This window comes from Haemorhous mexicanus, chromosome 2 (genome assembly GCF_027477595.1).
Source record: "Haemorhous mexicanus isolate bHaeMex1 chromosome 2, bHaeMex1.pri, whole genome shotgun sequence".
In the NCBI taxonomy this organism is placed as follows: Eukaryota; Metazoa; Chordata; class Aves; order Passeriformes; family Fringillidae; genus Haemorhous; species Haemorhous mexicanus.
The window spans coordinates 106,669,474-106,684,624 of record NC_082342.1 but is presented as its reverse complement, the minus strand read 5'-3'; the positions used below and the strand labels follow the sequence as shown (position 1 = coordinate 106,684,624).

Genomic DNA, 15,151 nt, shown 5'->3' with positions numbered 1-15,151 from the left:
GTTCGTTCATCTGTCAAGTTACAAAATACTTCTGGAAAAGCGTTCTGTATTTAATAGTAGAAAATAAGATTTAAGAGAGACAGCAGTGCCTTAAGCTTGGGCTGCTGTTACATTCTGGGATGATAAACCTGGAAGGATGCTTTTTTGGTACTTTCAACACTTGTATTAAATGAAACCAAGCTGCTTTACTTAGCTCATCTTTAGCTATTAAAATTTAAAGAGGGACTAGTTTGGAACTTTTTCCTACCCTAAAAGCACTTTATGTGCTTTGGATTACTGAGGCTGAAGGAGGTAATACAGTTACCAAAAAGCTCCTGACCTGAGTATAAGATGCAAGAGAATTAGGTCCAGATTTCCTGACTTCTCCCCCTTGGGAATTGACAGGGTGGTATTGGCAGGAATGGGAATATTGACTTGCAGTGAGGGAAAGGAGACAGGAATGAGAGTGCCAGAGTCTTCAATCTTGGTGCCTTCCAAAAACTCAATGTCAGAATTTTTCAGTTTCCTTTTCTTGGTCAAGAATTTATGTTTAACTATGTGCAAGAATATTTAGATTTGGTAGTATCAAAATATGTTTACTTTTGTATTCTTACTCATTTCTGTTTTTAAGAAACACAGTTCATTTTCAGAGTGTTCTATGGTGATTTGGGCAGGCTACAAAACACAGGCAAAGAGACACCCCCCCTTAGGCATTGCTCAGAGAGCTAAAGCTTTATTCTGTGATCTATCATGTGTTGCATTAGCATGCTGTGGATTTAGCCTTCACCAAGGTCACGAGTTATCACAGAATCACTGAATCCCAGAATGGGTCATGCTGGAAGAGACCACAATGAATCAGACAGGGTCATCCCATAACACATAGCACAGGACTACATCCAGATGGTTCTTGAATATCTCCAGTGAGGGAGACTCCACACCCTCTCTGGGCATTCTGTTCAAGTGCTCAGTCACTGCACAGGAAAGAAGTTCTTGCTCATGTTCAGGTGCAACTTCCCATGTATCAGTTTCTGCCCATTGCCTCTTGTCATGCTGCTCAGCACCACTATGAAGAGCCTGGTTCCATCTCAGAAACAGTAATGATTGTTTCATAGCTCCAAATCCCAACAAATATGGGGAAAAGTAACCAGAGGCAGGAGGGAATCTAGTGCAAGTGTAAACATCTTTCAACCAACACCCTCTAAGTTGTGCCTGTAAACTTTTAGAAGGATAAGAGATTGACCTGGAATAATTTAATTCCTCTGCATCATGCAAAGAGCAAGATTAAATGCAGAACTATCCATTTTAACCAGATGCTTCCTCCCTGTTTTCCTCTCCTGCAATGGACACCCCATAGCCAGCCTCTCTCGTGCCTGTTCCATTATCAGGGTGGGTCTGATATGTTCCTTGTGGTCATCAATGCTCTCAGCTGTTGCTAAGGGCTGCTGGCAGACACATACCAAAGTCTCTCTCCCTACACAGCTGCAGGCATGACTTTGGCAATGTTCAGGGATTAGATTGATGGGGGAGATGCCACCAAGGGGAGGAGATGAATTGTAAGGTCCTGGCAGTGTGTGGCAGTGACACAGTAATACTGTAAATGTGGGTTTTCATCTCCTCTATCCCATTGTTAGCAGGTACAGATCATTCTGGAAGGGCTAAATAAAGGCTTGCACTGTGACCCTATTAAGCAGCCCTTTTTTATTACTAATGACAGCAAGCTGAGCTTTCAAGACAACCCACAAGAAGTTCTGCCTTTTCATGAGGTTGCCTTTTTCTCAAGTCTGTGAACAACATGAAAGGCCTCTAAAAATTCATTGAAGTCAATGTGGCCATCTTTGTTGTAGTCTATGCTGAGGACTAACTTGTCAATGGAGTCATCCTGTGTATCAATGCCCAGGTGAGAAGTGAACAGTCTCCATGTCTGGCTGAATTCCTCAAGAGAAATCAAACCTAAAGGAGACAGACAAGAGGTTGCTTTTGGCAGTGTTATTTTCCCTTCCTGTATAAACACCCACATGCACTCTCCTTCATGGCAAGAAAGTTACCTGCCTACCATGCTGGGGTTAGTGCTTTCATTATTGAAGCACATTTTTACTTTAGGTAATGATTGAATGCTTTTGACAGTGGAATTGAGAAAGCAGTAAAGAGTAAGACTACAGGAGAAGGGAGAAAAAGCCCCCGAAAGAGTGATGCCAGTACTGGAGCTGGGGTATGGGGAATCGTTTCTTGTTAGGGTCTGTGTACTGTCCCTTATATGACTGCAGCCTGACTGCTTAAAGTAGTTCCCACTAAACTGGAGAAATGATATCACCTCTGGTTCCTCTATATTTAGAATCCTTAAGGAGGAAACACAGTGGGGAAAAGATAACTGATAAAGGCTCCCTAAAGCTGACACGGTGAAGTTACCTGGACTTACCTGAGTGATCTTTGTCAATGATGTTAAAGATGATCTCCAGATCCTTTCTGTACCTGCACAGTGTTTCTGCCAAAGCTGGCTGAGCCTGGTTTTGAAATCACATACAAGAAGCTATTCAGGCCTTGGTTTGAGTTAATTTAACCAACAGAATATCTGCTATCCAATTTCCATTTTCCCAGTTTACCTTGTCAAATGTAAAAAAACCAAATCTTTATGCTTGAGTTCTTTGGAATGACACTTCTGTGTCTTACCCTGAGGAATAATCTGATATAACCCATCACTTTCAGATGGCAGGGCAAGGGGGAAAGGAGCCCTTCACACCTCCTACCTGCAGTAATTATTTGTGGAAATAATCTTGGATAATTTAGGGACAATGGTGTAGATCATACATTCATACAAAGCATTCACTGTACAGATGTGAATGGATCCTGCTGTTTAGGAAAATTATGGTGATACCTCTGTTCTAAAGCACTGTGCAGCATTTGGTAACAACTGGGCTCCGTAGAAGTGACCTCAGATAGCATAATATACATCTAAAAGTCCATCTATAAATGTGACTTCCTCCCACAGGGGCCTGAACTGCCTCTGGAGCTTGTTTGAAAAGCTCATTTCAAAGAATAAGGGTTGAGTGCTCTGGGCAGGATTTGTCACATCTCCTCAGCTCCGTTATCTAAACGCCCTCGAGAGCCAAGAGAAAGTAAGAAGCAGTTCTAGCATGTGATTCATCCAACCTATTTTAAGCATCTACCTTAGCAGGGAATGATGATTCGTACCCTAGCAGTGCTCATTTTCCTCCAATGACTATAAAAGGAAGCTCAGCAACTAGTTCAGCTGTGGATGTCTACTTGCTGGGCCAAACAACTGTCTTGTGCTTCAATTTGCACCAAAAATTGTTCCTCCAAGAATTGCAAGGAGGTGTTTTCCTCTTTACCTCTTTTGTAGGTTGACCCATTTTCAAATCATAAAAACAAGACATGAAGTCAACTTCTCCATCTGGGTTCATCTGTGCTAACTGAGGCCGCAGCATCCTCCAGGGCAGTTCCAGCTGCAGGACAGACTCCATCGCTGCAGCCCAATCATTGACAGAAATCCTGCCTGCCAGAAGGGGTCAGGTCATGGTTAAAAGTACAGGACACAGCACACATCAGTCACCAGCACAAAGGGTTACAAAACACAAGGATTTTCTCTGAACCCTGGGATAAAAACCCTCATAACAAAGGAGCAGTGGGGTTGGACTAGGCATTTCCACAGCTCCCTTCCAGCCACGAAGTTGTGATGTTATTATGATGTTCAGCATGTTTTTACACCTTTTGAGAAAGCCAGATTATGCCATGAAGAGTACTTCAGGTTTCAGCTGCAATTAGAGTGACATGTGGCTGAAAACTCAACCACACAGAAATATGTGAAACAGCTGTTCAGTGGCCAAAGAAACATCATGTTATTGAGTGCCCTTGTAAGGACACTGTCAAGTGAGAAGCCATCACAAGGAACACTTGTATTTGTGGCAGAAATCAACTTCTTGCTTCTGCATAAAAGGTTCATCTATTAACTTAGCACTGACTTTTCTTCAGATGAGAGATGAGTGTGTGTCTGCTAGAGGCATAGGCAGGCTGTGTGTCTGCTGGAGGCAGAGGCATCCTCAGATACCTCCCAGACTCAGAAGGAGACCCATTCCACATCCCCCCACCTGAAACCCCAGTTCCCTGAGACCCCTGACCCATTCTGAAGACACTCCTACATGAAGGTGGTAGTGACCTTTGAGCTTCTGGGTCTGGATTTGTCTGCCCAAACTCTCTTCCCAACAGCAAACATAATTTCTTTATTTGCCCATGTCTTTCAGTTTTCTTTTTCCTCCTTCAAGCTTCATCCCCTCAAGCTGTTTGGCCTAAGCCCTTCCCAATGCCTATCCTCCTCTGCGGTCATGAAAAACAAGGTCAAACAGCTTCTGCTGCCCTCAGCCTGACACTGGCAGGCAGGCAGGACTCCTCTCCATGGGGCTTGTCCCCTCTGCCTCCCACACACATGGAAGCTGTTTTCCTCATGGTGGTAGCTGGACAGAGAGGAAATAGTACCTGTGCCATTGACGTCGTATTGTGCAAAAGCACTGATGAGTTCAGACCTGTGTGCATAAATCTTCTCTCGTAAGGACCTTAAGGCAGATGATTCAATTGTACCTACCCTAGGAGGAAAAAAAATCAGCAGATTATTAAAGGATTAAAATCCTCTCGTATGTTATGCTTTTCAACACTCGTTATAAAATTCTTATATCCTTTAACATGCAGTATGTTTTGGGTCCAGTATGTTTAAGTAGGATCACCCAAAACACACAACATTCAGCAGGGGGAAACCCCAAACCAAACCAAACCAACAATGCTCCATAAGAATAAACTGAGTTTATGAGATAATTGAGTTTATGCAGGTAATTCTAAGCTGCTTTCCTTTAGTAATCTGACCACACTACTAGGCATGGCAAAGCTCTCATGATAAACTTATGAGGCTCAAGTCATAACAGGATTTGTCCAGATTAACACTGCAGCCTTTAACCAAAGCAGACAGGTGCAGGCCATTTATGAGTCCCTGACAATTGTCTGTTCTAACTGCTTACCTCACCTAATTACCTTTGGGTGTTTCTCAGGAAACCAAGTTAAGCAGCCAGAACATGTTTTGTCCACAGTATTAATTTTTAAATTGTAAAATAGAAAACCAGTGAGAATCAAGGAAAATGGATGCCTATTCAGTTATTCAGTGAAGCTTTAGATTTGTGGCAGGTACACTCACTGTGAGGTGAGTCCATGCTCACTGTATGCAACACAGAGCTTTACCTCTCCCGGAGATTCTGCCTGCGCGTGAACTTGCTGACCTGGTACTGCACAAAGCGAGGGGTCAGCTCAGGATTCAGCTTGATGTAAGCACCCCGGTTACTGCCCTCTTCGTAATAGTTAGAGGCAGAGAATATGGTGATAACCTGACATAGGAAACAAAGAAACTGGATTGGCCAGAACAGCTCTTCTTGACACTTATTTCTGAAACTGATCCGAGAAGAAATTCCAGGTTACAAAATTATGTGTCTACATATAAAACTGTGTCATTCACCAAATTGCTCTTGCCTTTTGAGTCAGAGCTCTGGGCCTTTATTTTTGACCTGTCAGACTTCAGAGAACAGTGAGATATAACATGCTGTTTAAGAGAAACCACTTTCTAAGAGAGACCTGATTTTCAGTATTCTTGTCGGTCTCCCAATGCAGCATGTTAGAAAGCAGGGCCAGAAGAGAAATCAGTAAATTAAAGGCTTCTAGAGCCTTAGAGCATGTCTTGAACTGTATTTACACACAACTCTTGTTGGGGATTTTGTTGGTGTCCATTTGTTTTCATGTAAGTAATAAACTGGTCTTCACTCCCTAAAGATGTAAAGAATTTTGTTACTCAGAACTCAATAATTTGTTGTAACATCTATCTAGGACAAAGTTCCCCCAAAGCCAGTTTAACAAAGTGACTGTCTTTTTTAAAAATAAATTTTGCAGAAAAATCTACTGTGGATGTTCCTGTGAAATTCACAGGAGAATTCTACTTTACATGGAAGCAACTTACCTTCCCATCATGACTGATCTCATAACCTTCTGGCTTAAATTCATGAGACCTGATGAGCATCTTCAGATTATATCTCTCAAACAGCTTGGCAGTGACATCAGGACCAAAGTAACAGCCTCCTCCTCGACACTTATTTGGTGTACAGCCATTTTGGCTTCTTGGATCACTCCACAGAATGTCAAGGATCTATAAATAGCAAACTCAAGCAAGTGAGGACTGATAGTAGGGGAAGACTAGTAGGGTATGGCTGTCTAAGGTCATGGCCACAGCAAAAGCCCCACAGTACAGGGAGAAAACATATAGGTCTTGAGGTTTTCCTTCCTTTCAGGAGCATATTCTTTTGGGCTGGGACTTCTGTTCTACTTTTTAAGACACATTATCTAGATTTTAGATTAACTTTTTTGTTTCAGAAGAAATATAATTTCAGCAATGTACCTCCTTTGACAGCTGAGGTTTTCAGACTTGGGCAGGTGCACCAGAAACATTACCTGGGCTAATTCAAAGAGAAGAAAAGCTGCCTTCTTCACATGTCTGTAGGAGAGGCAATTTCCATTTCCCAGCACAGACTGGGCAACCACATTGGTCAGTGGTTTTACCTAAGCTTGGGAGTACCTGCTCTAAACATGACAAGAGTTGCCTTTGGCTTTATTGTCTTCAGTTAGCTCATGTTTCAAACTGACATTTTATATTAGCATTTTAGCAAGGTTCAGACATGAAGATGAATTATCATGGTTTAATTCTAGTCAGTAGCAAACATTATTCAAAATATGTTTGTTTAAACTTTTCTGGTCAAGGTTTGCACTAACACATTCCACTTCATGTTTGTAAGCTTGGCTTAGTGGATGCTTGTTTAGCTGGGGGAGTGTCAGATTTGGAGAGAAAGGGGAGCCTTGCTTGTGCTCATTATGTTAGTTTGTAGGTCAGATAGGTATCTTGGGAAATCAGATTTTCAGAAAAATTAAGCCTTCCATATTGTCACAATTTATTACATTACAGTATAACAAAAGCTCTATATTTGCTCTGATATTCAAGAGGAAATGAACAGCCAGAGGACAAAAACTTCCCACTTCTGTAATCTGCCTGTATGTCTCAGGAGCTGGGTGGCTTTTTTTGGGCTATATCAGCATTCAGCTGCCAAAAGCACAGCCAAAAAAAGGTGCTTTATCTCACCAACAATTGCAGTCTGACCTGTTTAAACCAACAGCCATTTATGTACCAGCAGATCCAACCACATGGGGGCAGGCAAACCCATTTCCTACTGAGCCGTTTCCTCCTCCTAATGGCTATGAAAAGAAAATACTGTGTGAATTGTACTTGTAAGGTATAAACCCCCAAGCTTTTATTACCAGGTCTACAAAAATCATCCAGAAAAACTAATAGGTATCTAATATATTCCGTGGAATGACAGTTTTCCTGTTAAGAGGCAGTTGACTCAGACTCATGAGCACACTGCTGGAACAGAACACCAGCTGAGTTTGTGCAGGACGGGTTTGGTATCAGCGTGTCTTTGGTTTCACCTACTTGTTTCCATTCCTTCAGGGCAGGGTCTGGAGGCAAATTTGAACCTGAAGGCTCAGTGAAGCCCGATGAAGAGATGTGTTGTGTCTTCCCCGCAACATGCTGGTTGGCAATGTGTTTACTGGGTTTGGTCGTGGGAATTCTCTTCTTCACTTGGTCCTGTCTGTTTCTCACTGACTTTGGTGGCCGCATCAAAGATTTCAACTTAAAAAAAAAAGTTACCATCACAAGTTTGTACAGAGATGTTGGCTGAAAGGCACAGCAGCTCATGTTTCCTGTACTCAGAACTCCTTGAGAGTTCAACTAATGTTAACTCCCAAATTATCCTGATTTCACAGGTTTGGGAGAAGCTGCAGGTATTTGGCAGAAATACCTTGCAGAAATTTTGCTTTAGACCTATCAGTAACCAGGCTTTTCAGAGCTGCTTTCATATTGTTATCCAGAGACACACACTCATTCCAAACACAGTAAATCTTAATGTCTCACTGTACAGCAAGTAGGGCCTGGGCTCAGGGAAGACACTTCAGTGCACAGGGTCCCTGGAAACAAAATATATATTCATATTGAATGGAAGGTGAAACTCCATTCACTTCTGCTCTGACACAGTATCATGCTGTCAGATTAATTTGGCTAAATTAAATGAAGTACCAGGAAGACAGCAAGGAACTGATGGAACATTACACCAGGCCTTCTGCTTTTAAATCTAACTCCTCAAACATGCATGGGCGTTTGCTTTTCTGGAGTAGTGCACTATGGTTCCACGAATGATCGTTAACATGGTTTCTCTCCAGGGAATGTCTTCTCATTTGAAATTCTCTCATAGTAGCTTATTTCTAGAACAAAGCCAAAATAAACCCCAAAACCAAACCAACCAACCAACCCAAAAAACCCAAAGCAAAACACAAAATCCCAAACCAAAAAAAACTCACCCACCCACCAATAAAACATATACAGCTGGCAGACCCCTGGATTTTACTCTTTAACAAAGAAAAGCACTCATTCAAAACAAATGCACAACACAGGGTTATTCACCAGTGCACTGACCAGTATGTGACACCTGCCAGCTGTACCAATTAAAATACATCACTTGGCCTTGAGTGACACTGCCCTGGGTTGTGGCCCACACATGTCTCATTAGCAATGCTCTCCTGTGGCAGCTACTTTGACCTGTTAATTCTGCATTTCACAGATACTGCATTTCACAGAAACATGCAGAGCTGAGCCCTGGTGAAAGCATGGGCAGAACTCAGCTCATGGTTAGGATGCCTCTATCTGTAGTTGGGCACCCAGTTTTAGTGCACAGTGGTGCAGCCAATGGAGCTTAGACTCCAGTGATCAGAAGTATTCATGCCCTTTTCCATATCTTTAAAAAAGAGACACAACTGACTGTCCTGCAAAGCATTTATTGCTGCTTTAGAAAATATGAGGATGACAAAAATAGCTCTAGATTCCACAGACATTGATGACAGGGTACACTAAGTTGCTCAAAGATTGGTCTCCTATGCCATCTGAGATGCTCCACCATGGCTGTGAATTGGTGTGAGGAGGGCAGACACAAATCTGGCCTGACTGGTGGAGGGGACCTACAGAGAAGACTTTCTTCAGAGGCAGGCAAAGGCTAGAGGGGACATCCCTAGCCAATGGGGCACTTCTTTGACCAGCACTGGAGACATGTGCCTAAGTAATGATTTCCACAGGAGATCCACCAGATCTCCTGGATCTCCATTGACTATAAGGAGTCTCAGCACCCTGATCACAAGCAGGTATCTTGATTTAGTTGTTCAAATCGAGACCAAATCCCCCACCATTTTCGGCTGATTTGAAAGGCCTGTGTTTGCTCATCATTTCAGAAAAAACATGAATATTTTTGTCTTCTAAATCCCTGAAAAGCAGTGGATTCTGTTTTATCAAGGCCAGTTCTTGAATTTTGATGGTTCTGGAAAGGCTCTCCCACATGTACAACGTTCAGCTGCTGCCAAGGGAGCGCCTCACAGGTGGAGAACTTCCCCCACACAACAGATGGCAGAAGCACAGCCCCAGGAAAAAAGGCAGTGCTGGAAATATGCGGCTAAATTGATTTCTAAAGTGTTTAAAGGAAATGCCCAAGAATCAAGTAGTTTTCATACTTTCTGGCTAATGTGCCATCACTGCAGGAGGAGGTATCTAAAGTGGCTTTAGCTATTTTAAGGTCAAAAAACCCATGTTATGTGGAGAGCCAGACAACTGGTTTTCAACACCTACTGCAACCTGCCTTCCTAAGCCCTGATTTTGAAGAAAAATTGGACTATTATTTTTCTTACATGCCTTATACTGCTGCCATTTCCTTTCCTAATGCAAATGACCTGATCCTAGCATTTGTACCACAAAATTTTTAAAAGAAAACAAAATTACCCACACATGAATATGATCTCTTACCTTATTTCTCTCAAGTGCATTCAGGAAATCCAAATCTGTGGTGTCTGAAATCCCCCCATGTAGGATAAGAACTTTGCTATCAATTATAGTGGCAAGGGGAAGCCAGCTAAAAACATCTCGCAGAAGAGACAAAATCTGTTTCCAATGGTCCTGTAAAATATACTCTTACATTAGATCCTATTTCTGGCAGATTCTGTTGCTTCTAAGTTCAAGATTTTGCTGAAGTGTCTGCTACAGTTTATATGAACAGTTTTGTTCAGGTGATATCCTGGACTGCAATCCTGACAAACATGTTTCAACATTTACTTTAGGGCCATTTGATTGTCTCGGTAGTGTTTAGTTTTTTCTTTCATATTTACCTCTTTTTTTGTGGTGTTGATTGTTCTTATGGATGTTACTTATTTCATCCCATAGACCTCTGGGTATAAGAGACTAGCACTTAAAATTGTTTTGTCAGTTATTCCACTGATAGGCTAAAATAATTTCACCTACATCACTAAAGTAAATAAACTGCTTTGACCTTTTTCTTGTTTACGCAGGTTTCATTTTACATGTACAAGATTACAAAAAAATTATAGGGGAAGGAGGAAGAATCTTACCTTGTACTTCTTTGAAACTTCTTTTGTGAATCCATATCTGAAAACAGGACAGTATCATGAACTGGTTTTCAGTATGCCCCTTTGGTATGGTTTCCTGTGCTATGGTGTTTTCCTGGAGTTTTCTAGCCCCCTTTCTCATCTGCCATTCCACCTCAGCTCAGCTGAAATTTGCTTTCCTCCACTCTGTCTTGAGATTGAGTTAAACTTGTTTCTTGTGGATAACAGAGGTTGGGAACAGAATTCAGCCTAGTAATTATTAAGAGGCCTTTTTGACAGCTCTGCCTTTTAGATACCAAAGAGAAATTCCAAAGGAACTGATGATGGGCAAAAACTCCCACAAAACCTTCAGAGGGTTTTTGTCTTAAATATCATATAATATAGAATCATGTCATAGAATGGTTTGAGTTGGAAGGGGCCTTAAAAATCATCGCATTCCAACCCCCTGCCATGGGCAAGGGACACCTTCCACTAGATCAGATTGCTCAGAGCTTCATCCAACTGTCTTTTCCCCCACAAGGGACAAGGACTTTGATTCCTAATTCTTTTAACACCAAGATATCCTTCATCAAGGGGGATTTTTACAACACTCAGCTTTCAAATTTATCAATGTGCAGCACTGCTAATCAAAGTGCACAGCAAAGAGTGATAGACAGGAACGCATCTGTGCACTCCATCACAGACTTAGTAATTATTTTCTGCTATTTTGGGGAGGAATTTTCCTACCTTTTAGATTAAGTAACTGATCTTGATCTATGTTTGTTGGGGTTTTTTGGATGCTTTCAATTAAGTGCTGAAAAATTAACTATCAAGTGAAACTGATTCTCTTTTGTGGATCATTAGTAGGACTTGCCTATGGGCCTCTGACCCACAGAGGCCTGTGTTAAAACAGCAATACATCCTGTGTGCCACATCAAATGATCCAAGGGCTACAGCAGGTTACCCACCAGTCAGTCACCCAAAGGCTTTCTGGGGCAGTTTAGAATTGTAGGGAGTAGGACTGAGGAGTTCTCACATTTCTGAGATGCTTTTTGTCTCCAAGTCACACTTTGACTACAGCCAGAGCCACTGGCTGTGCTCACTCCCTTGGCTGCACTGCACATCTGAGTGCAAATGTCTGTGTTAGAAAACAGGGTGTCAGCTTTCCTGCACTGATACCTCCAACTGATGAAGCTGAGTAGAGGGTAGGATATTTACCTGCCCTTTGTGTTAAAGAAGTGCAATCTTAAAGTTAACTAAAATATCAGATTTCGCTAAATATGTGCTTTAACTAAAACATCATCCTTCCATCCATCCTTCCCCAATTTTGATGCTCTGGAAGCTGCACTAAGCCCTCTGACTTCAATGGATTGTGATCAGCTCAGACAGGACATAATTGCCATTCAAATGTTTGTGTTTAGTGAGCATGCTCCTTCCCCACACACGCTGAAAAGGCAAAGCTCCACCTGACTACTTAATAAAACATTTTTTCTGTTTTAGGGTGTCACAGTGCCTAAAGTAGCACTCAAAAGCTCAAGTATTTCTAGTGATAGCCCAGATATTGCCTGCCCTACCCCCAAAATCTACCTCAGGTTCATGATGTAGTCTTCATGGTTTCCTCTATTCAAGTGTAAATCATTGGGATAGATAAGAAGAAATGCAAATAGGATTATAAGTATTTCCATAGAATTTTTCCCTCTGTCGACAAAATCACCATTAAAGACATAGCGGTTTTGTTCTGAAGGCAGACCATTCTGCAGAAAGAAAAAAAGGGGCATTTAGAGAGGCTGCTATGCTACTGTAATAGAGAAAATAGCATTTAAATGAGATCCCATTGCTAGAAATTCTGAAAAAAAATCCTGCATAATACGGAGATCTAAAAAGCAGCATTTCTTTATTACCACTGTTTAAATAAAAACCTTCATATCAGACAACCTGAGCCATTAGAGAAGAGAGGACCTCCCCGGCTGTTCTTACAAGGCCATCTCTACTCCTTTCCTCTACCTATTAAATTAAATTGAAAGGGACCAGAAGGAACATCAGTCTTGTAGTAAAATATATGTTTTTGTTAAAGCAGCTGTTGCCAGGAAATTACGCACTTGCAAACAGAAGGGAGTCATTCAGTTTGAATGGAAGATCAGAAATACATGAAAAATTATCTTTACAATTATATTTACATTGTTTGCAGTATATGCTTCCAAAACTCCTGAGAAGGACTATAGTCCAGAGGATATAAAATTTTAAGACAGAACTTAAGACTTGAAGAGTTTGATTTCAGTTGCTTTAATCCTGAAAGCATCGCTTGAATTTTACTCATGAGAGCCAAGATATACTTGAAAGCTCACAAACCTGAGAGAGGTATTTATTACCTTAATTTTTTTTTCCTGAAGATACAGAGAAATGCTTTATTATAAATGGTGACTTAGTAAAGACAAGCATTTTGAACTGATGGTTTGTTTTATTAGATTAGTTACCAATACATCAATGGGTGCCATCAGCTTACAGAAAATATAGCACCACCTATATAGCTTCATCATTTCCAGTCATTACTACCAGAAATAGTATTTAAGCATTGACTAGCCAGAAGAGGGAAGCCTCTGTTCTCTCAATTGACATGCACAAGAAATATCAATAGAACATCTATAAAATTACATTATAACTGTGGAAGCCACTCTTAAAAGTTCTGACAGCATTGCAAGACATCCCGCTTCTTGAATATATCTATGCTATCAGTGTCAAGCCTTTTTTGTGTTCCTATGTCATTACTGGTATTCTGCCTTAGTGGGTTCATTGCAGGATTTGTAATGTGGCCAGGGACTTGATATAATGTGTAATTTGAATCCTTATGAGAATATAGTTTTTTTTGTCCCAATCAGTGTTCTGTGTTTTCATGTTAAGTTGCAGTAGTGAACCCTGGTCTCTCCATTGTGGCTGCTGTAAATTCAGCTTCCTTGGATTTTGCTATAGCCTGTCCTGAGCCCTTTCCAAGTTAGAAGGAGCCTGTGCTTGCTCTGTGCTCACAGGCATGGCAATGTATGAGGCTCTTCTGATGCAGTGGGTTGAAGTGATTTTAAAAAGGAGAGGATTGATTTCAGGAGTGGAACAGACAGCGGAAACTCCGCAGCAGAAGGAGTTATGGAAGGATAGATAAATAGTAAGTAAACAAAAGCTTTGCCTTAAAACCAATAGGCATGTGAATCCACCAGCAGATTGTGAGTATACACACAACCACTCTAACTTCAGTCCTTGTGGAAAGACACATCTACTGGAGCACTCTTCAGACTATATCATCCTTTTTTTGGAAAAGGTTACACACAATTTGAGTTTTAAACAAGTTTGGACTTCCAACTTCAATGTGACATTTTAGTTTTGTTCCACACTCATTCATTTTCCTTTTCTGTGGTTTCAACCAACAATGAGAGCAAAACTAAATTAAAGGCTGTTGCAGCCTCTGACATGTCAGAGAGGCAAACAAGGCCCTCTAATGATTAGCAGCTTGCTGCTGGGCATCATTACTGTATCTCCTGGGTTAGTGATTAATTAACTTCCGTTTGTTGTTGGCATTTTCTGCTGCTTCAGGCCATTTCCATCTATAGCATCCCTTTAACAATCCAACTTAGCAATACATAATTTAAAATTCAAGTGTTTCAAGGAATATCGGGAAACACCGTAATTTAATGAAGATTAATGCAGGGTCTGAATGAACCTCGCAAACTGGTTATTGAGGAAAAAAGAGTAAGTGTCTTAGCTTCAGCCAAACCAGGTGTAAGGATTATATACACCATCTGCAGCATTGTATCAATGTGCTGTAGATTGCCAGCTCTGTGTGTTTGCTGGGGGTGGTCTGTGGAAGTGACAAGCCTGGTCTGCAGGCAGGCCTCCAGAATGCATTTCAGCTCTGCACAGCCCTATGCAGACCGAGATCACTCCCATGGCGTTGTTTAGGATTGCACCCTCTTGTTTAAGGTAGTTTGTACCAACTTGGAGGACGAAATCCCTTCCAGCTGAAACAGAGTTTAGGAAGGAGAAAAAAAATGGATGCCAGAAGCCAACTGGGTTCACTGCTCATCTGAGTAAACTGCTCAGAGGGGACAGAAAATAGTGTGATTTAATTTGCTTCTAAATAACTTATCAGCTCTATCATATACTCTCTATATTCTCCACTACTTTGAAATGACAAAACATTTGTCCATTTTATTCGGTTTGATGGAAGGGACTTCCTTATAAATTTAACAGAGAACAACTGGGTGTTATCTGTAGTCTGAAGTCAGTGGGAGTTTTGGCTCTGAATTTACTGAAGTCAGGATGAGAGTTGCTTGTTTTTTTCTCTTTACAACACCCATTGGGGGGGGGAAAGAATCAGCATCTGTTTACTCCAAAAAAATAAAATGCAGACTGACTGCAGTTGTCAATATAATTATATCTCAGCATTTATCTCCAAAATAGTTATATTTCCCATTCCAGGTTCTGTGTATGAAACCAATATTCATCATACTTATTCCAGTTTTAAAAAGAGAGCTTAACAACCAAAAGACTGCAAGCCAAGGACCAGCTAAAGAAGGTTGATTAGTAAGAAAAGCAGGACTCTGTAGAAAGGTCTGATTCTATTTTAACTATACTTCAACAGATTTCAGCTGTGCACTTGGGCAAAACAACCACA

General features: G+C 41.2%; 1 protein-coding gene across 2 annotated transcripts in view; it reads right to left on the bottom strand.

The window, feature by feature from the left end:
• Nucleotides 1-685: 685 nt before the first annotated feature.
• The window catches only part of PPEF1 (protein phosphatase with EF-hand domain 1), a 29,192-nt gene continuing 14,726 nt past the window's right edge, over nucleotides 686-15,151 (bottom strand). For both annotated transcript variants that reach the window (XM_059839850.1, XM_059839849.1), the window contains 10 exons: nucleotides 12,079-12,245; nucleotides 10,516-10,552; nucleotides 9,917-10,066; nucleotides 7,505-7,705; nucleotides 5,984-6,169; nucleotides 5,218-5,360; nucleotides 4,468-4,574; nucleotides 3,327-3,490; nucleotides 2,396-2,480; nucleotides 686-1,929 (listed from right to left, as the gene is read on the bottom strand). In XM_059839850.1, coding sequence (XP_059695833.1) covers nucleotides 1,736-1,929; nucleotides 2,396-2,480; nucleotides 3,327-3,490; nucleotides 4,468-4,574; nucleotides 5,218-5,360; nucleotides 5,984-6,169; nucleotides 7,505-7,705; nucleotides 9,917-10,066; nucleotides 10,516-10,552; nucleotides 12,079-12,245 — 1,434 coding nt within the window. In that variant the 3' untranslated portion in view covers nucleotides 686-1,735. The remainder of the gene's footprint in view (nucleotides 1,930-2,395; nucleotides 2,481-3,326; nucleotides 3,491-4,467; nucleotides 4,575-5,217; nucleotides 5,361-5,983; nucleotides 6,170-7,504; nucleotides 7,706-9,916; nucleotides 10,067-10,515; nucleotides 10,553-12,078; nucleotides 12,246-15,151) is intronic.